Here is a 24,621-nt window from a genome sequence, read left to right as displayed (position 1 = left end):
GATAGGATAATGCAGCATTGTGTCCTCGGCGGTTCAGGCAGAAATTTAATATACGCTACCAGTTCACCCAATCTGCCTAACTCAGGGCGGGTGCCATCTCCTGCAAACGCGTGGGTGAGTCACGGTAATACCACAGCTCAAAAACAGGCACAAAGCACTCTCGGGACTTCTGTTTATTCAGTAGAGCAAATGCATTTCGGCACCTTTGCCTTCCTCAGTGCTCAATTACAAAAGACATTTCAGTCTCGCAAATGTTTAAATTGCATCTCTGTTCTTATCATTGGCGGAACTTAAATCACAGGCAGCAACAAAGGACTAGCACAGTTCTTCAGTGTAAATACTGTTCTTTAGCCGCCATGTCTGCCAGACACTATAATAAATGATGACGCTCTCGTTTTCCATTAATCCACAGTTCTTAATGTCTCTTATGGGCAATCTATCATTGGAAAACAAAACAATTATTGTTCTTTTACTGTGCCTTACATGCGGACAGATTTGAAAGTTCTTTGCACATTTACAGCCCCCGTCCACCAACCTTAGACTGGTGCCAACTTGATGGTTTAACATGTCCCTCGCCACTGCCGTGGGTCAAAATGAGCCGCATTCCCTCAGCTTGTCGTCTGTATGGCAACAAGACACCAATTCCATAATTGGCGACCCTTCAGGTCGATAGGATAATGCAGCATTGTGTCCTCGGCGGTTCAGGCAGTAATTTAATATACGCTACCAGTTCACCCAATCTGCCGAACTCAGGGCGGGTGCCATCTCCTGCAAACGCGTGGGTGAGTCACGGTAATATCACAGCTCAAAAACAGGCACAAAGCACTCTCGGGACTTCTGTTTATTCAGTAGAGCAAATGCATTTCGGCACCTTTGCCTTCCTCAGTGCTCAATTACAAAAGACATTTCAGTCTCGCAAGTGTTTAAATTGCATCTATGTTCTTATCATTGGCGGAACTTAAATCACAGGCAGCAACAAAGGACTAGCACAGTTCTTCAGTGTAAATACTGTTCTTTAGCCGCCATGTCTGCCAGGCACTATAACAAATGATGACGCTCTCGTTTTCCATTAATCCACAGTTCTTAACGTCTCTTATGGGCAATCTATCATTGGAAAACGAAACAATTATTGTTCTTTTACTGTGCCTTACATGCGGACAGATTTGAAAGTTCTTTGCACATTTACAGCCCCCGTCCACCAACCTTAGACTGGTGCCAACTTGATGATTTAACATGTCCCTCGCCACTGCCGTGGGTCAAAATGAGCCGCATTCCCTCAGCTTGTCGTCTGTATGGCAACAAGACACCAATTCCATAACTGGCGACCCTTCAGGTCGATAGGATAATGCAGCATTGTGTCCTCGGCGGTTCAGGCAGTAATTTAATATAGGCTACCAGTTCACCCAATCTGCCAAACTCAGGGCGGGTGCCATCTCCTGCAAATGCGTGGGTGAGTCACGGTAATCTCACAGCTCAAAAACAGGCACAAAGCACTCTCGGGACTTCTGTTTATTCAGTAGAGCAAATGCATTTCGGCACCTTTGCCTTCCACAGTGCTCAATTACAAAAGACATTTCAGTCTCGCAAGTGTTTAAATTGCATCTCTGTTCTTATCATTGGCGGAACTTAAATCACAGGCAGCAACAAAGGACTAGCACAGTTCTTCAGTGTAAATACTGTTCTTTAGCCGCCATGTCTGCCAGGCACTATAACAAATGATGACGCTCTCGTTTTCCATTAATAAACAGTTCTTAACGTCTCTTATGGGCAATCTATCATTGGAAAACAAAACAATTATTGTTCTTTTACTGTGCCTTACATGCGGACAGATTTGAAAGTTCTTTGCACATTTACAGCCCCCGTCCACCAACCTTAGACTGGTGCCAACTTGATGATTTAACATGTCCCTCGCCATTGCCGTGGGTCAAAATGAGCCGCATTCCCTCAGCTTGTCGTCTGTATGGCAACAAGACACCAATTCCATAACTGGCGACCCTTCAGGTCGATAGGATAATGCAGCATTGTGTCCTCGGCGGTTCAGGCAGTAATTTAATATAGGCTACCAGTTCACCCAATCTGCCAAACTCAGGGCGGGTGCCATCTCCTGCAAACGCGTGGGTGAGTCACGGTAATATCACAGCTCAAAAACAGGCACAAAGCACTCTCGGGACTTCTGTTTATTCAGTAGAGCAAATGCATTTCGGCACCTTTGCCTTCCACAGTGCTCAATTACAAAAGACATTTCAGTCTCGCAAGTGTTTAAATTGCATCTCTGTTCTTATCATTGGCGGAACTTAAATCACAGGCAGCAACAAAGGACTAGCACAGTTCTTCAGTGTAAATACTGTTCTTTAGCCGCCATGTCTGCCAGGCACTATAACAAATGATGACGCTCTAGTTTTCCATTAATCCACAGTTCTTAACGTCTCTTATGGGCAATCTATCATTGGAAAACAAAACAATTATTGTTCTTTTACTGTGCCTTACATGCGGACAGATTTGAAAGTTCTTTGCACATTTACAGCCCCCGTCCACCAACCTTAGACTGGTGCCAACGTGATGATTTAACAAGTCCCTCGCCATTTCCGTGGGTCAAAATGAGCCACATTCCCTCAGCTTGTCGTCTGTATGGCAACAAGACACCAATTCCATAATTGGCGACCCTTCAGGTCGATAGGATAATGCAGCATTGTGTCCTCGGCGATTCAGGCAGTAATTTAATATACGCTACCAGTTCACCCAATCTGCCTAACTCAGGGCGGGTGCCATCTCCTGCAAACGCGTGGGTGAGTCACGGTAATACCACAGCTCAAAAACAGGCACAAAGCACTCTCGGGACTTCTGTTTATTCAGTAGAGCAAATGCATTTCGGCACCTTTGCCTTCCTCAGTGCTCAATTACAAAAGACATTTCAGTCTCGCAAATGTTCAAATTGCATCTCTGTTCTTATCATTGGTGGAACTTAAATCACAGGCAGCAACAAAGGACTAGCACAGTTCTTCAGTGTAAATACTGTTCTTTAGCCGCCATGTCTGCCAGGCACTATAACAAATGATGACGCTCTCGTTTTCCATTAATCCACAGTTCTTAACGTCTCTTATGGGCAATCTATCATTGGAAAACAAAACAATTATTGTTCTTTTACTGTGCCTTAAATGCGGACAGATTTGAAAGTTCTTTGCACATTTACAGCCCCCGTCCACCAACCTTAGAGTGGTGCCAACTTGATGGTTTAACATGTCCCTCGCCACTGCCGTGGGTCAAAATGAGCCGCATTCCCTCAGCTTGTCGTCTGTATGGCAACAAGACACCAATTCCATAATTGGCGACCCTTCAGGTCGATAGGATAATGCAGCATTGTGTCCTCGGCGGTTCAGGCAGTAATTTAATATACGCTACCAGTTCACCCAATCTGCCGAACTCAGGGCGGGTGCCATCTCCTGCAAACGCGTGGGTGAGTCACGGTAATATCACAGCTCAAAAACAGGCACAAAGCACTCTCGGGACTTCTGTTTATTCAGTAGAGCAAATGCATTTCGGCACCTTTGCCTTCCTCAGTGCTCAATTACAAAAGACATTTCAGTCTCGCAAGTGTTTAAATTGCATCTATGTTCTTATCATTGGCGGAACTTAAATCACAGGCAGCAACAAAGGACTAGCACAGTTCTTCAGTGTAAATACTGTTATTTAGCCGCCATGTCTGCCAGGCACTATAACAAATGATGACGCTCTCGTTTTCCATTAATCCACAGTTCTTAACGTCTCTTATGGGCAATCTATCATTGGAAAACGAAACAATTATTGTTCTTTTACTGTGCCTTACATGCGGACAGATTTGAAAGTTCTTTGCACATTTACAGCCCCCGTCCACCAACCGTAGACTGGTGCCAACTTGATGATTTAACATGTCCCTCGCCACTGCCGTGGGTCAAAATGAGCCACATTCCCTCAGCTTGTTGTCTGTATGGCAACAAGACACCAATTCCATAATTGGCGACCCTTCAGGTCGATAGGATAATGCAGCATTGTGTCCTCGGCGGTTCAGGCAGTAATTTAATATACGCTACCAGTTCACCCAATCTGCCGAATTCAGGGCGGGTGCCATCTCCTGCAAACGCGTGGGTGAGTCACGGTAATATCACAGCTCAAAAACAGGCACAAAGCACTCTCGGGACTTCTGTTTATTCAGTAGAGCAAATGCATTTCGGCACCTTTGCCTTCCTCAGTGCTCAATTACAAAAGACATTTCAGTCTCGCAAGTGTTTAAATTGCATCTCTGTTCTTATCATTGGCGGAACTTAAATCACAGGCAGCAACAAAGGACTAGCACAGTTCTTCAGTGTAAATACTGTTCTTTAGCCGCCATGTCTGCCAGGCACTATAACAAATGATGACGCTCTCGTTTTCCATTAATCCACAGTTCTTAACGTCTCTTATGGGCAATCTATCATTGGAAAACGAAACAATTATTGTTCTTTTACTGTGCCTTACATGCGGACAGATTTGAAAGTTCTTTGCACATTTACAGCCCCCGTCCACCAACCTTAGACTGGTGCCAACGTGATGATTTAACATGTCCCTCGCCATTGCCGTGGGTCAAAATGAGCCGCATTCCCTCAGCTTGTCGTCTGTATGGCAACAAGACACCAATTCCATAATTGGCGACCCTTCAGGTCGATAGGATAATGCAGCATTGTGTCCTCGGCGGTTCAGGCAGTAATTTAATATACGCTACCAGTTCACCCAATCTGCCGAACTCAGGGCGGGTGCCATCTCCTGCAAAAGCGTGGGTGAGTCACGGTAATATCACAGCTCAAAAACAGGCAAAAGCACTCTCGGGACTTCTGTTTATTCAGTAGAGCAAATGCATTTCGGCACCTTTGCCTTCCTCAGTGCTCAATTACAAAAGACATTTCAGTCTTGCAAGTGTTTAAATTGCATCTCTGTTCTTATCATTGGCGGAACTTAAATCACAGGCAGCAACAAAGGACTAGCACAGTTCTTCAGTGTAAATACTGTTCTTTAGACGCCATGTCTGCCAGGCACTATAACAAATGATGACGCTCTCGTTTTCCATTAATCCACAGTTCTTAACGTCTCTTATGGGCAATCTATCATTGGAAAACGAAACAATTATTGTTCTTTTACTGTGCCTTACATGCGGACAGATTTGAAAGTTCTTTGCACATTTACAGCCCCCGTCCACCAACCTTAGACTGGTGCCAACTTGATGATTTAACATGTCCCTCGCCATTGCCGTGGGTCAAAATAAGCCGCATTCCCTCAGCTTGTCGTCTGTATGGCAACAAGACACCAATTCCATAACTGGCGACCCTTCAGGTCGATAGGATAATGCAGCATTGTGTCCTCGGCGGTTCAGGCAGTAATTTAATATAGGCTACCAGTTCACCCAATCTGCCAAACTCAGGGCGGGTGCCATCTCCTGCAAACGCGTGGGTGAGTCACTGTAATATCACAGCTCAAAAACAGGCACAAAGCACTCTCGGGACTTCTGTTTATTCAGTAGAGCAAATGCATTTCGGCACCTTTGCCTTCCACAGTGCTCAATTACAAAAGACATTTCAGTCTCGCAAGTGTTTAAATTGCATCTCTGTTCTTATCATTGGCGGAACTTAAATCACAGGCAGCAACAAAGGACTAGCACAGTTCTTCAGTGTAAATACTGTTCTTTAGCCGCCATGTCTGCCAGGCACTATAACAAATGATGACGCTCTCGTTTTCCATTAATCCATAGTTCCTAACGTCTCTTATGGGCAATCTATCATTGGAAAACAAAACAATTATTGTTCTTTTACTGTGCCTTACATGCGGACAGATTTGAAAGTTCTTTGCACATTTACAGCCCCCGTCCACCAACCTTAGACTGGTGCCAACTTGATGATTTAACATGTCCCTCGCCATTGCCGTGGGTCAAAATGAGCCGCATTCCCTCAGCTTGTCGTCTGTATGGCAACAAGACACCAATTCCATAATTGGCGACCCTTCAGGTCGATAGGATAATGCAGCATTGTGTCCTCGGCGATTCAGGCAGTAATTTAATATACGCTACCAGTTCACCCAATCTGCCTAACTCAGGGCGGGTGCCATCTCCTGCAAATGCGTGGGTGAGTCACGGTAATACCACAGCTCAAAAACAGGCACAAAGCACTCTCGGGACTTCTGTTTATTCAGTAGAGCAAATGCATTTCGGCACCTTTGCCTTCCTCAGTGCTCAATTACAAAAGACATTTCAGTCTCGCAAATGTTCAAATTTCATCTCTGTTCTTATCATTGGTGGAACTTAAATCACAGGCAGCAACAAAGGACTAGCACAGTTCTTCAGTGTAAATACTGTTCTTTAGCCGCCATGTCTGCCAGGCACTATAACAAATGATGACGCTCTCGTTTTCCATTAATCCACAGTTCTTAACGTCTCTTATGGGCAATCTATCATTGGAAAACAAAACAATTATTGTTCTTTTACTGTGCCTTAAATGCGGACAGATTTGAAAGTTCTTTGCACATTTACAGCCCCCGTCCACCAACCTTAGACTGGTGCCAACTTGATGGTTTAACATGTCCCTCGCCACTGCCGTGGGTCAAAATGAGCCGCATTCCCTCAGCTTGTCGTCTGTATGGCAACAAGACACCAATTCCATAATTGGCGACCCTTCAGGTCGATAGGATAATGCAGCATTGTGTCCTCGGCGGTTCAGGCAGTAATTTAATATACGCTACCAGTTCACCCAATCTGCCGAACTCAGGGCAGGTGCCATCTCCTGCAAACGCGTGGGTGAGTCACGGTAATATCACAGCTCAAAAACAGGCACAAAGCACTCTCGGGACTTCTGTTTATTCAGTAGAGCAAATACATTTCGGCACCTTTGCCTTCCTCAGTGCTCAATTACAAAAGACATTTCAGTCTCGCAAGTGTTTAAATTGCATCTATGTTCTTATCATTGGCGGAACTTAAATCACAGGCAGCAACAAAGGACTAGCACAGTTCTTCAGTGTAAATACTGTTATTTAGCCGCCATGTCTGCCAGGCACTATAACAAATGATGACGCTCTCGTTTTCCATTAATCCACAGTTCTTAACGTCGCTTATGGGCAATCTATCATTGGAAAACGAAACAATTATTGTTCTTTTACTGTGCCTTACATGCGGACAGATTTGAAAGTTCTTTGCACATTTACAGCCCCCGTCCACCAACCGTAGACTGGTGCCAACTTGATGATTTAACATGTCCCTCGCCACTGCCGTGGGTCAAAATGAGCCGCATTCCCTCAGCTTGTCGTCTGTATGGCAACAAGACACCAATTCCATAATTGGCGACCCTTCAGGTCGATAGGATAATGCAGCATTGTGTCCTCGGCGGTTCAGGCAGTAATTTAATATACGCTACCAGTTCACCCAATCTGCCGAATTCAGGGCGGGTGCCATCTCCTGCAAACGCGTGGGTGAGTCACGGTAATATCACAGCTCAAAAACAGGCACAAAGCACTCTCGGGACTTCTGTTTATTCAGTAGAGCAAATGCATTTCGGCACCTTTGCCTTCCTCAGTGCTCAATTACAAAAGACATTTCAGTCTCGCAAGTGTTTAAATTGCATCTCTGTTCTTATCATTAGCGGAACTTAAATCACAGGCAGCAACAAAGGACTAGCACAGTTCTTCAGTGTAAATACTGTTCTTTAGCCGCCATGTCTGCCAGGCACTATAACAAATGATGACGCTCTCGTTTTCCATTAATCCACAGTTCTTAACGTCTCTTATGGGCAATCTATCATTGGAAAACGAAACAATTATTGTTCTTTTACTGTGCCTTACATGCGGACAGATTTGAAAGTTCTTTACACATTTACAGCCCCCGTCCACCAACCTTAGACTGGTGCCAACGTGATGATTTAACATGTCCCTCGCCATTGCCGTGGGTCAAAATGAGCCGCATTCCCTCAGCTTGTCGTCTGTATGGCAACAAGACACCAATTCCATAATTGGCGACCCTTCAGGTCGATAGGATAATGCAGCATTGTGTCCTCGGCGGTTCAGGCAGTAATTTAATATACGCTACCAGTTCACCCAATCTGCCGAACTCAGGGCGGGTGCCATCTCCTGCAAAAGCGTGGGTGAGTCACGGTAATATCACAGCTCAAAAACAGGCACAAAGCACTCTCGGGACTTCTGTTTATTCAGTAGAGCAAATGCATTTCGGCACCTTTGCCTTCCTCAGTGCTCAATTACAAAAGACATTTCAGTCTCGCAAGTGTTTAAATTGCATCTCTGTTCTTATCATTGGCGGAACTTAAATCACAGGCAGCAACAAAGGACTAGCACAGTTCTTCAGTGTAAATACTGTTCTTTAGCCGCCATGTCTGCCAGGCACTATAACAAATGATGACGCTCTCGTTTTCCATTAATCCACAGTTCTTAACGTCTCTTATGGGCAATCTATCATTGGAAAACGAAACAATTAGTGTTCTTTTACTGTGCCTTACATGCGGACAGATTTGAAAGTTCTTTGCACATTTACAGCCCCCGTCCACCAACCTTAGACTGGTGCCAACTTGATGATTTAACATGTCTCTCGCCACTGCCGTGGGTCAAAATGAGCCGCATTCCCTCAGCTTGTCGTCTGTATGGCAACAAGACACCAATTCCATAATTTGCGACCCTTCAGGTCGATAGGATAATGCAGCATTGTGTCCTCGGCGGTTCAGGCAGTAATTTATTATACGCTACCAGTTCACCCAATCTGCCTATATAGCCAGGCAGAAGCACAAATTATGATCAATGGGGTTGAGGCCGGTAGGGTGATTATTAAACGAGGCACGCGACAGGGTTGCCCCTTATCCCCTCTTTTGTTTTCTTTGTTTATAATCCGTAATAATTTGTTGATTGTGCCCCCCAGTGAAAGTATGCCTGAAATTAAGTTGTATGCAGATGATAAAATTTTATATCTTAAAGCTGAAGAGTCCTGCATACAGAATGCAATGGAGGAAATCCAGAAATGTACATAGTCGTGGCCCACATCCAATTAGATGCATAGGCATTTATGTCACAAACAACTATGACCAACTCTTTTCCCGGAATTATACCACCATTCTAAGAAAAGTAAAAAAACATATTGGACAAGTGAACCTTGTTGGATTTATCAGTGATAGGCCGAGTGTCTATGGTCAAAATGTTGGTGCTGCCGCTATTTCAGTTTCTTTTTAGTAACCTCCCCATGAAAATTCCAAGTGCCTATTTTAGAGAAAAGGACAGATTGATTTGTAAGGTTGTGTGGAATAACAAGCACCCCAGGGTTAAGCTACCCATATTACAGCTGGATGTAGCATCAGGGGGATAAGCGCTCCCACATTTTCCAACTTATTATCAGGCTTCCCTGCTTAACTTACTTTCACAATTAGGAGAAGAACATTCGCGTTTTGATAATTTTTTACTAATACAAATGCTGAAAGAAAGTGCCACAAAACTCCCCATTTTTCTGTGATTAGCAAAACTGCGCAAAAAAACACAGGTATAAGATTATTTTGACATTGGTGACGAGGATTACGCTTTTTTTTATTTTTAAAAAATATTCCAGCATATCATGCTTATACCCCCATACAAGATTGTGTAGTTGGAGGTTTAATGACGCCAAAAGGACTCTACCAAGAATGGCAAGAATCAGGCTTTGGCCTTCTTGGTGATTTTTATAACCATCAAACATTCATTACTTGGGACTCGATAAGGCTGCAGTTCGGCAACTTAAATACTGATTTTTTTCTAAGCTATCTTCAGCTTGCGAAATTTCTCGAAAATAACTATACTATGCTGAGTGAAGCCATGCTTCAAATAACTAAGCAAATGTCAAACAAAGTCACGGGTGTGGGAGTTTGGTATCAGTTACTACATCAGCAAGCTCATAGTGAAGAGATTATGGCGAAAGAACTTCAGAAAATTCACTCAGAGACAGGCTGTAAGTTCAATATGAAGGAATGGCGACAATTAAGCAAATTCTCGAATAAGGCATTGCGAGGGACGAATTATAAAATAATTAATTTTCTATCCAGATGGCTTGCATAGTATACTCCTCTGACATTGCATAAAGAGTTTCCTACTTCCCTGAATCATTGTTTTAGATGCAATGAATGGGATGATGGAGGATGGGTTCATACATTTTATGGATGTAGTAAATTGCAGCAATTTTGGAAGGAGGTTTTTGGTATGATTTCTAATTTTTGTCATTAACTATTGATCCATCACCTAGGCTGGTTTTATTTGGGGTGTCACCAGAGGGCAATGCTTTACAAAATATCAACAGTATTTTCTAATAATCTCTTATGGGGTTGCTAGGCCCTTACTGCTGCAAAATTGGAAAATTAATAAACAACCTAGGATTAGATTAGATTAGTAAAATGTGCAGGATTTATAGATTTGAGGAGGCATACGCAAAATGTATAGGAACTACAATAAGATTTAGAGCTGTCTGGCAAGAATTTTGTATAGCTGAGTTAGAGTAGGTTTGACAAAATTATCTGTAGCTGGCAATGAATTAATGCACAATATTCAATAAAACTGATGTTGATTGTCACACTTGCACTTTATAGAGTTCCTGGACATTTGTATTGGCTTCTTCTTTGTATTCATGTAATACTTAGTCTTAGCTGCTCATACACTTTAAAAAATGTTTGATGTTTGTATTGTCTTTCTCTTGGTATTTTTGTAATAGTCTTTCCTAGTTGCACAGGCACTTTAAAAATGCTGCTAATAAGGTTGTGTATTTTCTTTATATGTCTATGCGGACAAATCATGTAGAAACAGGGTATTAAGGATTATAACCTGTTACAGAATTCTGTTTTTATGCATCTTTTCAGGTAAACAACCTTTACAACGCGATGCCATTACATCGTGGTTTTTACAACGCAAGTAGTTACAACAACTTGCGCTAGATGGCGCTCTAGGACAAGGAATAGTGTAATTTACTATCCAACACCTTCCCAACTGTACATAGACTGGAGTTGGAATAGTAAATTATACTACTCCTAAGTCCAGCGCCCTCCAACGCAAGTCATTGTAACGACTTGCGTTGTAAAAACCACGATGTAATGTACCGCGATGTAAATGTATGCATTGTAACGTCATACATCCATCTTTTCATATCTTTTTAATCTCTAGATGTTAATTCAGAATATTACTGCTTTTGTATGCATTATGATGTAATGGACAGTGGTTTTTCTTCCTGCTCTTAATAAAAAACTTTTTCTAAGAACGACTGGTTTGTGTATGGCTGGGTCTAAACTGGAATGGCATGGTGTGTTGACAAACAATGGATATAGGCCCAGATCTCTGTATAAGGGGTGAATGACATTGTTTCAGCATTCCGCCCAGCAACTGTTCTTTTTACATGTTTAGAAAGGTGGCATATTCCTGCCTAAACCAAATGTATCTATCTGGCAGTATCCAGGGTCAGATGACTGTTCATGGCTTTCTTGTGGTGTACTGTGAATTCCTTCCAAAAAGGGGATGGATGGGCCTTGGGTTTGGGGAGGGAGTTCCTCTGCTGACCAGAATGGCTAGTGGGTTGTACTCAGCCCTTTCTGAGATTCAAAGGGTAGTTTGAAGTCTGTCCCCACCCCCATCCTAGCGTATAAAGCAGCTCACTGTTAGGCCTCCTTGCCCTTTGTTCTGCTGGCTGATTGGAGACAAACACATAGAAGAGGGAAGAAATGACCAGAACCAGTTAGGGTTAGACAAAGACAGTGTCCCCCGCACACAGGTTGGCACTGTCAGGTTTAGGGTCTTTCTTACCAGTCTTGAGGCATTGGGACAGTTCCCAGCTTCGGTTCTTGTAAATCCTGGCTTGTCCGAGATAAGGGCGACCCCTTCCAGTAGCCACGGTGCTGCCGACAGTGAAAGCCTAAGCAGCCAGTGCCCTCCAGAAGGAGTTCCAAGAGGAAGACCCCGGAGGGAAAAAAACCCTGATGATGATGAGATTCCAGGAATGAAGGAGAAGACAAGGAGCCAGAAAACACTGGAAGACCAAGAGCCCAAAAGAAACCGGGAGAAAACTGGAAGTCAAGCTGGAGCAGAAGTCGCAAGGTAATCAGGAACACAAACAGAAGGAAGGCATCACCAAAATAAGAGTCAAGGAGCCAACAGGAGCGAGGACACACCAGAGGGAACAAGGAGTGTTGCAACACAAGGAAGGAAAGGTTATGATCCCTTATATACAGAAAAACAGGAAGTGACATACAGGAACAGAAAGTGACAAAACAGGAAGGAGAGGTGTCACCATCTTGCATAGGGAAAATAGTGAAGTGCATTACAGAAAGATCACCATGTTAGGAAGGTAAGTAACCCTTCCCTATTGCCTTCTGGGAGCAAGCTGAAGAGGAGAGAAACATTATGGTCCCCAAGGTAGGGGGATCACCAGACGCCCACACAAGGTGAGTGTAAGGTCCCAAGGTACCTGGGGAAGCGGATGGGCTCCCGTGCAAGTATGTGGCATTCCCAAAAACCAACAGGCAACGCAGGTGCTTTCCGTGACGCCGTTGAAATGGCCACAGCGAGCCACGATGCTGTACTGTGGCATCCCCGAAGAGGAGGGAGGGTCACCGTGGGTTGCATCGTGACTGGCAAAGGCAAAACAGGTAGCGTGGCAGGTTGCGAGTCGGTCCGCGGTGTAACAGTAGGTCCCTCTTCCGAAGCCCCGGGCTTGCCAGGTAAAAAGCTGAAAAAACTGGCGGACAAGAACAGAAGTGTGGACAGAGTCAGCATCCTCCCAAGTATTACCACTGAGGGGATAGCCTTTCCAATGGACAAGGAACTGCAAACGGCCCCTAAAAAGCCGAGAGTCACAGATAGCTTGGACCTCGTACTCGGGTACCTCATTGATCAAAACAGGAGGTGGATGAGAAAAAACCCTCCAATAGGGGTCCGAGACATAGAGTTTCAACTGAGAGGCATGAAAAACAGGATGTATCCTCCAAGCACGTGGCAGTTGAAGTCGAAAGGACACAGGATTCACAACTTGTGTAACTTTGAATGGACCATAAAAGCACAGCTTAAATTTACTTCGTGATAACTGAAAAGGTAGAAACTTCGAGGACAGCCAGACTTTGTCATTGACTTGGTATAATGGAGATTGGTGGCGATGGACGTCAGCCGTGTCCTTCATTTTCTCTTTAGCTTCTTGGAGATGGACATGAACTTTAGATCGTATAGCTCGGAATTGGCAAATAAAGGAGGCTGCCGCTGGAACAGAGGAGTATTCAGCCAACGGTAGGTAGAAGGACCAGTCACTCTGAGTCGAATTGCAATAACAGCGGAGGTGTTGCTCCAGCCCTTGATTTAAGTGTTCAGTTTGGCCATTGGTCTGGAGAGGAAACCTGGAGGACAAGACCACCTCAATATGAAGAGCTTTACAAAAATGTTTCCAAAAACGTGATACATACTGAGGGACTCGATCCGATACAATCACCCGTGGCAGGTCATGGAGGTGGTATATCTTTTGTATGAAGATGCTTCCGAGTTCTCTTGCAGTAGGTAGTTTTTTAAGGACGGTGAAATGAGCCATCTTGGCGAAAGAATCTATTGTCACCATTATAACCCTGTTACCTGCAGATGGAGGCAGAGAGGAAATGAAGTCTTGTATATGGTATGCCATGGAGCTGGTGGAACAGGTAAGGGTGAAGCAATCCCATGGGTTTAGTATGCAATGTTTTGGCTTGGGCACAAACAGGACAAGATGACACATAGATTTTGGAATCTTTTCTTATCAACGGCCACCAGAAAGAGCGAAGTATCAGTTCTAGGGTAGTCTTGAAACCACGATGACCGGCCACAGGAGAATTGTGACACATCTGGAGAGCTTCTATCTGCACCTTTTGTGTGTGAAGAAATAAAGCCCTACCATGGTAGTAGTGTGTGTCATGCTGCTTGACCCGATCGACTAGCTTCTTGGTTCATGGATTATATTCTGAATGAAGCCTGTCTTGGAAGGATTGAACCATGCCAATAATTCTTTCTGGCTGGATTATGTTCTGTTGTGGGAGCGCAGGTCTTTCTGGATAACCATGAGACCAGGCATCTGCCAAAGTGTTTGGAGATCCTGGAATATAGGAAATGACAAAGTCATACTGGCTGCAAAAGTAAGCCCACCGGGCTTGGCGACTATTTTGGCATTGAATGTAACAGAGACATTGGAGGTTTCCATGGTCTGTTCTGATTTCGAAAGGGTCCTTGGTTCCCATTAAAAATGTCTCCATTCACGGCAGGTGAACTTCATGGCCAGTAGTTCTCATTCTAGGACAGAGTAGTTCCTTTCAGAGTCTGACAGGACATGTGACAGGTAAAACACAGGATGTTCCAGTCTGTCGTCTTCTTGTTGTAGAGGAGGATAGCACCAACAGCTCTGTCCGACGTGTCTGTTTCCCCCAAAAATTTCTTCATTGGGTCAAATTGTCGTGACATAGGTGCTTGCGTGAAAGTCTTTTTTAGGGACTGGAAGGCCTGTTTGACAGCTTCTGTCCACTTGAACCCTTGCCGGAGATACTCTTTATTCAGAGTTTAGGATATGTAGCTGCTTTGGTGAGCAAAGTTGTCAATGAATTGATGGTAAAAGTTTGCCAGACCTAGGAAACACTGTGTTTCTTTAATGGTCGAAGGTGATGGCCAATCCAAAATAGCCTGTACCTTTTGAGGATCCATGGCTATTCCCGTCTTGTTAATCCGGTAGCCCAAATATTCTACCTCGGACTCGTCAAACTCACATTTTTCAAGTTTACAGAAGAGACTATTTTGGCGTAGTCCTTCCAGGACTTGCATGATATGCGTGTGATGTAACTCAGGAGCTGCTGAATAGATCAATATGTTGTCTAGGTAGATTACCACTATCTGGTTTAGGAGATCCGAGAACACATTGTCCTTGAACCTTTGAAAGATTGAAGGGGCGTTGGTCAGCCCAAAAGGCATAACTCGGTATTCAAAATGTCCTATGGAGTTCGAAATGCAGTTTTCCTTTCATCCCCTTCCTTGATTCGAAGGAATGATAGGCAACCCTGAGATCCAACTTGGTGAATATTTGTGCCCCTCTAACCGACTCCAGGATAATCAAGGGCAACGGACAGCGGTCTTTGATGGTAACTTTGTTTAAGCCTCTGAAGTCAATACATGGTCGGAGATCTTTGGTCTTCATGGAGACAAAGAAGAAGGGGTGCCCCAGCAGGTGACAAGGATCGAACGATGAGACCACTCTGGAGATGTTCCTTGAGGTATTGTCTGAGAGTCTCTTTATCTGGTTCAGTGGGAGAATATACTCTTCCAAAGGGTACTTTGCTCCAGGGTCCAATGGAATGACACAGTCAAACTCCCTATGAGGAGGTAACGTCACCTTCGTAGGCTTCTGAAAGATGTCATCGTGTGTACGGTAGTGACTTGGTATTCCTTGGACGGAGTTAACGGAGGTACAGGCTTCTTTTCTTATCATAGGCATTACCTTCAGTGGGATAACAGAAGTGTGATAACAGGGCAATGGTCCTTGCCTCCCAGTTGATATACGGGTTGTGTCTGATCAGCCAAGGTATACCTAAGATCATGACATGGCTGGGTGAGGCGATCAGGTCAAAAGACAAGCGTTCTTGATGTTTTCCAAATGTAAGCTGTAATAACAGTGTCATGTCTTTGACTGGACCGGAAATGAGGAGGGTTACGTTTACTGTATGTACTTGTTATGGGATTTCTTTAGGGACACGACTAATTTGCCTCTCACTAGCCCATGGTTCATCCAAGTACATCCTGCTGGTACCACAATCCAACAGTGCAAGTATCTTCTCTTCTACTCCATTTGGCAGCCTCATAAGCATAGTCAGAAGAAAGAGAGAGGTGGAAGTTTCCTTCGAGGTACAGATCGAAGGGATTCCAGACCATCCCGTCCTCTACCTTCTCACAGAGGACAGGATTTGGCATTTTTGGACTGCCTAGTAGAATGAGTAGGTCAATCGCGGATCATGTGCCCTGAGGCGCCACAATACAGTCACAGACCTTGTTTTCTTCTGTGTTCACCTCATACAGGTGTCCCATAGTTAATCCTATCTGAATAGTTTTTTCTCCTGTGGAAGGTTGTATGTCGGACACAGGGTTATCTGTTTTACGAACATTAGGTCGAGTTACTCCGGTATGCTGCTGGAGTCGTGACTTTCGTCTCTCCAAACGACGTTCATTGAGACGATGTTCAACTGATAATGTTAAGTCCATTAACTCAGTCATAGTTTCTGCACGAGGAGAATGTACAAATTAATCTTTTATTTCTTCTCTCAACCCTCTGCGATAAAGGGTTACCAGTGTTCATTCCACCCAAGTGGTTTCCGCCGACCAAGTGCCTGAAGCGTGTGATGTACTGCAAGACGTCCTGACTCCCTTGTTGGATGTCAGACAAGGCTTCTTCCGCTGAGGTCTCCAGCGCAGGTCTCTCAAACATCCATTTAAAAGAATCAAGAAAAGGTGCATAATCTGACAACTGTGGGTCTTCTGTGGCTACCAAGGGTGTTAACCAAACACGAAGGAACCACTTTCTGGAACCTATACCGGATGCACAGCCCAATCCTGGATTATTATGAATCCAATAAATCAAGTTTTCAATTCCACCTCTTTTAATTACTTCTTATTATGTCGCGTAATCTTTTATTCTTAACTTTCTTCTTCTTCAATTTATTCTACTCATTCGTCCATAAGTGATGGTATTAGTACAAAACAGGAGGAATACGTGTTTCTGCATATCACAACTTTATTTGCGTCACCCAATGCATTTCGGGATTAATTTCCCTTCATCAGGGGTATCTGCAATACAAGTATTCAGTAACATCACCGTCAGTATTAATGTCATATTTCTTAATTGCAGTACAAAAACGTAAACTGAATACATTCTCATCGTAAACATAGCTTACACAAACGCGTTTATTTTTAAAAAAAGAAGAAAGATTGTTTGCTGCTTTCCTTCTCCAACAATTTCACCTTCATAAACCATTCCCATCCCACAGTTAGCTCTAGTTCAAAAAACCAAGGGTGTTGCCCATGCTAATGCAGGACCAGATAAGGCACTAATCAGGTATCCAACTTTAGTTCTATCCAAGGAAAACTGGGCTGGACGAAAGGCAAAAAACACAGTCAAGGAATACAAGAATTCCTTCAGCTTTTTGGGATCTGCAGAATAACGAGGAGTAGAGGTAGAGACCATGGGTACATCAGATGTCTTAGTTGTCAGCACTGGCATAAGGCTAAGATTTCATCTCTTAGTTGTTGTAGTTCTTGGGCTTGTTGTTCAACCATCTCTACTAATGCCAGTGCTACGAACCCTTCGTTAGGAGAGGGCTGTGAGTTATCCATGCGGGTTTTTGGGCATTGCAATCTGTCCGGGTTTAGGGTCTTTCTTACTAGTCTTGAGGCATTGGGACAGTTCCCAGCTTCGGTTCTTGTAAGTCCTGGTTTGTCCGAGATAGGGGCAACCCCTTCCGGTAGCCACGGTGCTGCCGACAATGAACGCCTAAGCAGCCAGTGCCCTCCAGAAGGAGTCCCAAGATGAAAACCCCCTCGGGAAAAAACCTCTCATGATGATGAGACTCCAGGAATGCAGGAGAAGATCAGGAGCCAGAAAACAATGGAAGACCAGGTGCCCAAAAGGAACCAGCAGAAAACTGGAAGTCAAGCTGGAGCAGAAGTCGCAAGGTAACCAGGAACACCAACAGAAGGAAGGGATCACCAAAATAAGAGTCAAGAAGCCAACAGGAGCGATGACACACCAGCAGGAACAAGGAGTGTTGCAATGCAAGGAGGAAAGGTTCTTATCCCTTATATACAGAAAACTGGAAGTGACATACAGGAACAGGAAGTGACAAACAGGAACAGGAAGTGACAAAACAGGAAGGAGAGGTGTCACCATCTTGAATAGGGAAAAGAGTGAAGTGCATTAGAGAAAGATCACCATGTTAGGAAGGTAAGTAAACCTCCCCTATTGCCTTCTGGGAGCAAGGTGAAGACGAGAGCAAAATTATGGCACCCAAGGAAGGGGGATCACCAGACACCCACATCAGGTGAGTGTAAGGTCCCAAGGTGCCTGGGTAAGCGGATAGGCTGCCTTGCAAGTATGCGGTGTGCCCAAAAACCAACAGGCGTCGCAGGTGCTTTCCGCGATGCCATTGAGATGGCCACAGCGGGCTGCGATGGTGTACCACGGCATCCCCGAAGAGGAGGGAAGGGCGGTGCGGGTTGCACCGCGGCCAGCAAAGATGAAGCAGGTAGCGCCGCAGTTCGTGAGTCGGCCCGGACATAACAGGCACAGGGTATAAAAGTTGCATTCTCAGAACCCAGAATCAGAATACTCCTGGATCTGTGAAAATTCAGAAGAAGGACTGCCTTTTTGTCTGAAGAAGGAAGACTGGACCTGCTTACCTTGAACGCAGGATCACAGAAGTGACTCCAAGGGCAAGCTGGCTGACCTCTTGCTTGAGCTACAGGGACACAACACGCTTCCAGAAGTCTCTCTTGCAACTGCCCAACTGACCTGCACAAACTGAACCTGCCTGAGCCCTGTTGCTAGCCTCTGCTGGTCTCTGCTGGAGTGCGTCCTGACCCTTAATAGGTGTCTTCCCAGGTTTTGGACCCTTGGTGAGTGTCAGAGTGCACTTCTACTTCACAACTGTAAGAACTGGATTCTAGGTGACAATCCAGATATTCTGGGCTCTTCCCATCATAAAAGACCGTCGGTGTCTCCTGCCAACGTGAAGCTCCAGCGATTTCCTGCTCTTTGCATCAGCAATCACCATTGTGACTAGAAGACTGCTTGGAAATTCAAAACTCTGGTTTTACTAGTTAGATGTTTGCCATTTAGCTAGTGTTCTGGGATCATTGTCCCTTATTACTGTTTGTGTGCTGCCTAGCTATTTAACTCATTGTCTCTAAGTTAAGCCTGACTTCTTTTCTGCCAAGCTACGAGAGGTTTCAGCACATGTTTAGTTAGTGATTTCTGTGTTTCACCCTGACATGTATTGTGCCTAATATTTGAGTGGAGCTCTGACCTTCTCTAAATTAATGACCCAATTTCTTACAAGAATCAAAATCTGCATCTGTGAAAAGACCATGTGGTTGACACTACTACTCACACTACTAACTGTTACACCTCTGAAACAAATTTGGATAAATTTAGAACTCCAACATTTACATGTAAAGTTCCAATTTAAACCCATTCAAGAGGGAGAGGGGACCGCTCGGTGCAAGCAGTCTCAATAGAGAAGCTGCAGATGGTCTTCAGATGATGCTGAGTTTGTGGTCCACCACCTACTGAGCTCATGGAAAGTAGATAGTTACCTGAAAACAGTAATTGTTTTTTCACTGGGTATAGAACCAGCATGAAATGAGATATGGAACTGAATCAGAAATAGACTGTTTATACCATTAATAAACTGGCTAAGGGGAAAAAACTGTGTAACTTGTGCTTGTTTTACAGTCCCTGAAGAAATCGTTTATACCACACTACTCGCATTTTCAATTATTCAAATGACATTGCTTATGAACTTAGTTTTTATTTTCTGGAGCAAAGAATGTTGTCATTATTATTTAAAGTGATACATATTGTGCTGTTATTGTAACATTTAGTACTGTACCTGAAGAATCCCAGAATCCCAAGCCTGTACTGGATTGCGACCACCACCACATTTTCATAGGCTGATAATGCAGATCCATCATACATCGATGCTCCGCCCATCAGCAAACCACCTCCATGAATCCAGACCATGACCTGAAAGATGCAATCACAGAACAAGTCAAGATGATGCTTCTGATTGAGTTCTGATAATATGATGTTTACAGGACCTGATTTGGATATGGGTAGTAATGGAACGCCCTCCAGTTTCTGGAGAATGTACTAATATGTAGAGAAGAATTCTCCAGCAGAATTTCCTATGGACATACTAGCCCTTCAGTTGAGAACATTTAACCAGTACATTTGTTCCATGATTTATGACTTCCCCCTCAAATTGGACGATTTTCTGTTAACACCCAACCCAAATTCACTCCCTTAGTGTTTTACTGTTTTGTAACTTTCCTACCAAGTCAGCGATGCTTCACATCTGAGATGGCCTGAATGAATCCACACAGAGAGGCTGAATGGGATATGGAGTGTTTCACCTCCAAGGGAATGAAAGTGGCTTTGCCAAGGAGCAACTGTGACAGAACGTATAGTGAACAAACCATTCTTGTGTATATTAGGGTGGTTCCACATGGTAGCATGATTCCACACAGAATTCTTTATCAAGAGGAATCATCCTCATAAAAATGCCGTTAGGACAACTCATAAGTGAAGAATAAGGCTCTTGAAGGTTACACCAAGAGAGAATTTCCCTGCCTATGTATTAGATTTTTTTTTCTATCTTTATGTATAGCACACATGAACTTCATTTGTCATCTTGACTTTGTGTATCTAAGCACAAACATGATATGGACAAATGTCCTGCCCATTTGACCTTTTAGCAAAACTTCCTGCCCTTCCCTGCAGTTTTGACTCAGTGTTCTCAAAGATCAACAAATTCACTGATGCTTCTCTATATTCCTTGAGGTATCCCACCAGTAGACTTTACCCAAGGCTTACTCAGAATATGTTCCTGCCAATAGGCTTTTGCGATACTGATAGTTGATTGTATTGCAGAGGAAATCACATTTAAACTTTTAATGACACAAAAAACCAATTATAACACTTTCTGAGAGAAAAACAATAAATGTGCACTAACTACATGTTTAGGAAAGCATGACAAGACAAGAGAAATTTAGTTATTGCATCATAACAGCATGCAGAAGAGATGTAGTCTACATGATGTTATGCATTTAAATAATATAGCCTGTGATTTACTAATTGACAAAGTATATTTTCATTATTGTGTGTTAGAAAACTTGTAAATGGTGAACTCTCACCTTATGGAGTTTACCTCTAATCATTTTCAGAAATATTTATAAAAGTGAGCAACTAATGAGAATTAATCAAATATTATGATAAAACCTGATTATAATAGTGAATTTTTATTAAAACCTATCTTTTGTGTGTGTAAATGTGTGCACCGAAAAGTACAAACAAAAAGTAGGTGTTACAAATTCCTAATTATTGATGCATTCATTAAACTTTCAGAGATTGTATTTCACATGTATACTAATGTTATTCACCTGAAATGACATTCTAAATATATGATTTAAAATATTCTTACATGTTGGTACTTCAAAAAATGTAGAAGTGCAGCATACTGACGTGTTATTTGAAACCATACTAACTGACTTCAAATGCATCAGAGTTATACTAGAATCATGACATATTTTGAATGTATGCTTAATAATTTTATATATTTTACATTATATTAGCCTAAATTAATGAAGGCCTGACTGCATACGTGAAGTCTTTTTGACTTGCTTAATTCACTGCGCGTGAGAGAATTCCTTAGTATAACCAATAACGTGAACTGTTTTGTCTTTCTTTTATCCTCATGTGTTGCAGAAGGAGATTCGCTACATTTTATGCTACATGTCTGGAACATCTGCCTGGGAAACAGTGCTCTTGAACTTGCTTATGTGCTCTTGCTAAAGGAGCATTGTTCAATGGTTCAACGTTTCATATATTGGATTGCTTAAGGACTGAATAATGGTTCCACCTATTATTCCACATTTTGCGTCTTCTTTATATAACGTGACACTTATCCTATACGAACTGACCAATGGACTGAGTGGTCTGACTGATGAGGTGACACCAGGAGGTGTCATCCCCAGAAACTTGTGGAATATAATATTGCTCAATAAAACTGAATGAGGAGGTTATTGATTGCTATTTACGGACTGGGTAACATCTTGAAACAGAGAAACTAAAATGAGATCTCTGAAACTTTGTGAACTTTCCTGGCGGTTGTATCTTTCCTGATACAAATTGAACCTGGCTTCCTTTCCAACTGACGAATACTCTGTGTGTGCTTGGTGATCTCTTTCTTCTTGGCAGACTGTTTGAACTGGCAAGCTTTATGTCCCTTCCTGAACTGAACTTGTAAGCGTTTGGTAACTTGTTAGAATCTTACTCAAGTGTCTATAGTCAGATCCTAATTTACTGATGAATTTGCCATTTCTCTATCTTTGATAAACTATACTAAATTTATAAGTATCGACTCAGCTGCCATGATGTATTCCTAGCTAAGTGAATGTGCATTCTTAATTAGGGTTACCTATGGTTGGGAGAGATCACATTAGAGATACCTCAGGGCATCAAATACTAATGCTATTATTCTGAATAGCTTTATCTAATCTATTAGTTTGTATGATTCTGGCTCGCCTACATTTCTTTAGGCGATTTGGGCTTGCGGTAATGATCCTTTATATTTACAGCATTGTTCTGGGAATAATTTACATAAGTCTCATTTCTAGTCTGAAGTCTAGTTATCTGATTCCTGGTCCTCATTGGATGACTGTTTAGACCCTTTAAATCAGGCCCCTATCGGCACAAAACAAGGTCCATTGAAGGACCAAGAGAGTGGTGAGATTTGAAGAGAAGAATTATGGGCCCAGAAACGCTACACCAGTTATTTTCGTAGCATGTCGGATGGTTACTTGTCCTAAGCAGTTAGGATATAAATGGGGATTTCTATTTAAACCCCTATTATTGGAATCCTAATTAAAATTAGATCACATCCAAAGCCATATGTTCAGTTGAAGGTTACCAAGTGCCAGTATTGGAGGAGTATGACGAAAGCGACAAAACAGTGGTGTGAGTATTAATAGGGTTGCACATTGCTATTGTATAAGTTGAGATTGCGGTAATATCGATGTGTGAGGTCATGCAGAGCACCTAGAGTTTATGTTTGAGTGATGCACTTTGTGCAGTGAAGTTGAAGTTGTTATCGGGTCCGTAGTGACCTAGGATCCCGGTATATGTTTGCTGTAGTTTTGAAGGTACTGTGCAAGAGACGTTGTTGGCAGTATCACAAAGTGAAGGGAACTTTCTATTCGTAAAGTTGAGGAATTTCGATCATTGCAGTTTGTCTCACTGCACAGAGAATGGTTGTAACAATTAGAGTGAGGTAGCGCTCGTCGACATTTAACTTAAAGTGTGTGTTAGGTAAAGTAGATTGCTGTGTTTATTTAATGTTTTTGAGTGGGTGAAATCTATACATTTTTTTAGTGGAGCAGAAGAGGGGTTTTGAAAATGCTACCATTGGGTGAATTTTGCTTAGCAAAAGATGCGCACAGAGGATTGTGAAGGACGGGTAGTTGCTGCAAGGAGTGAGGTGACATCACAGGGTGTTACACTGGTATTGGTCGGTTGGTGTAACACCACACTGCGATAGGTTGACAATATCATAGATGAGCTGCACTGGCATTGGTTCACACATGTACATGGCTTGAAAACTGGATGAAATATACTGAGAAAGACTTTTTTTTAGCATTTCCACAGTATGGAACATTTAATATCCGAATTCCAGAAAATGTGCAAAGTCAGTTGTATGAAATCAAACCACCTCCAAGACCGATGCGGGTTAAAGCCTTTAGCGAATGGGAACACATGGCTCATTAGAAAGAGAAACACAAATTTCAGGGAAGATACAAGAATACTTAAAAATGGTAGATTGAGGCCAGATGGGATGCACAGCAGAAAGCTTGTAGAATGGATATAGCTGAGGGAACACACATGTATCCTGCACTAGTTGCAGTAAGGAAAAAGGAGAGAACTGTAAGGACAAGAAAAAACATCTTGAGGATTCTCAGACACTGACACAGACTGACGATAGTGAGAATAAAATTGGAGATCAATTCTTAAATGAATTATTGGTAAATCATCCACCACCCTGTCATGAGGAACAATCCCAGAGTAGAGCAAATTCCTATGTTGGGAAAATTCCTAATGCACCTGTCATGCCAATGAATCCAAATCTACATAGTACTTTTCTACCTTTAAATGAAATTCAGGAAGGCTGGAAAGAATAATCAGACTGTACTGAATGCTCCAGATGCCATGATTGTCCCTGTAACCATAGGTCCTGTAGTTCTGTTATACCAATCTGGGAATAGGGGACAAAACACACATACTTTGGCAGTCCCTACTGGGATGAGTGATTCAATTTCTACCTCTACAGACCCAAGATCAGGACAGACAAATCAAGTGCCATTAATTCCGACTTCAGCTAGTGTTTCTGGTGGAACGGATACTGGTTCCACTGCAAATTTGGCACAACTAACCACTTCAAGTGGGAGGTCTGAACAAGCCTAGACTTTATATGTACCTGGAAATGGCATGGAAATCCCACAGCGGGGATCCCAAAACATAGCAGGAAGAACTCTTCAGTTGGGGTCACCAGATTCTGATGTATCCCGTTTCCCATCCACTCTTATCACAGGTGCAGAAGGATGAAGCTTGTGAATACATCAGGAGGACAGATAGGACTGTAGGAGCTTGCCGATTGGATTAGAGAGATAGCTCTTTCTACACAGGACAGTGGTGCAGGAGCTCAAGTAAGAACTATTAAAAAAAAAGTAAGGCCCAAACCCTTGATGAAGCAAAACTCAAAGTAGAACTTGAAAAAATGATCATGGGAACTGTAAGTCCTGCAAGGACAGCAAACT

At 43.0% G+C, this 24,621-nt stretch overlaps 1 protein-coding gene across 1 annotated transcript in view; it reads right to left on the bottom strand.

Moving 5' to 3' along the window:
• LOC146776058 (cocaine esterase-like) overlaps positions 1-24,621 on the bottom strand; it is a 605,874-nt gene that overhangs the window by 336,252 nt on the left and 245,001 nt on the right. The window contains exon 5 of the mRNA XM_085638256.1: positions 19,644-19,777. Coding sequence (XP_085494382.1) covers positions 19,644-19,777 — 134 coding nt within the window. The remainder of the gene's footprint in view (positions 1-19,643; positions 19,778-24,621) is intronic.

Source organism: Triturus cristatus, chromosome 12, assembly GCF_964204655.1.
Source record: "Triturus cristatus chromosome 12, aTriCri1.1, whole genome shotgun sequence".
Taxonomy (NCBI): Eukaryota; Metazoa; Chordata; class Amphibia; order Caudata; family Salamandridae; genus Triturus; species Triturus cristatus.
This window is presented reverse-complemented; position numbering and strand designations above follow the sequence as displayed.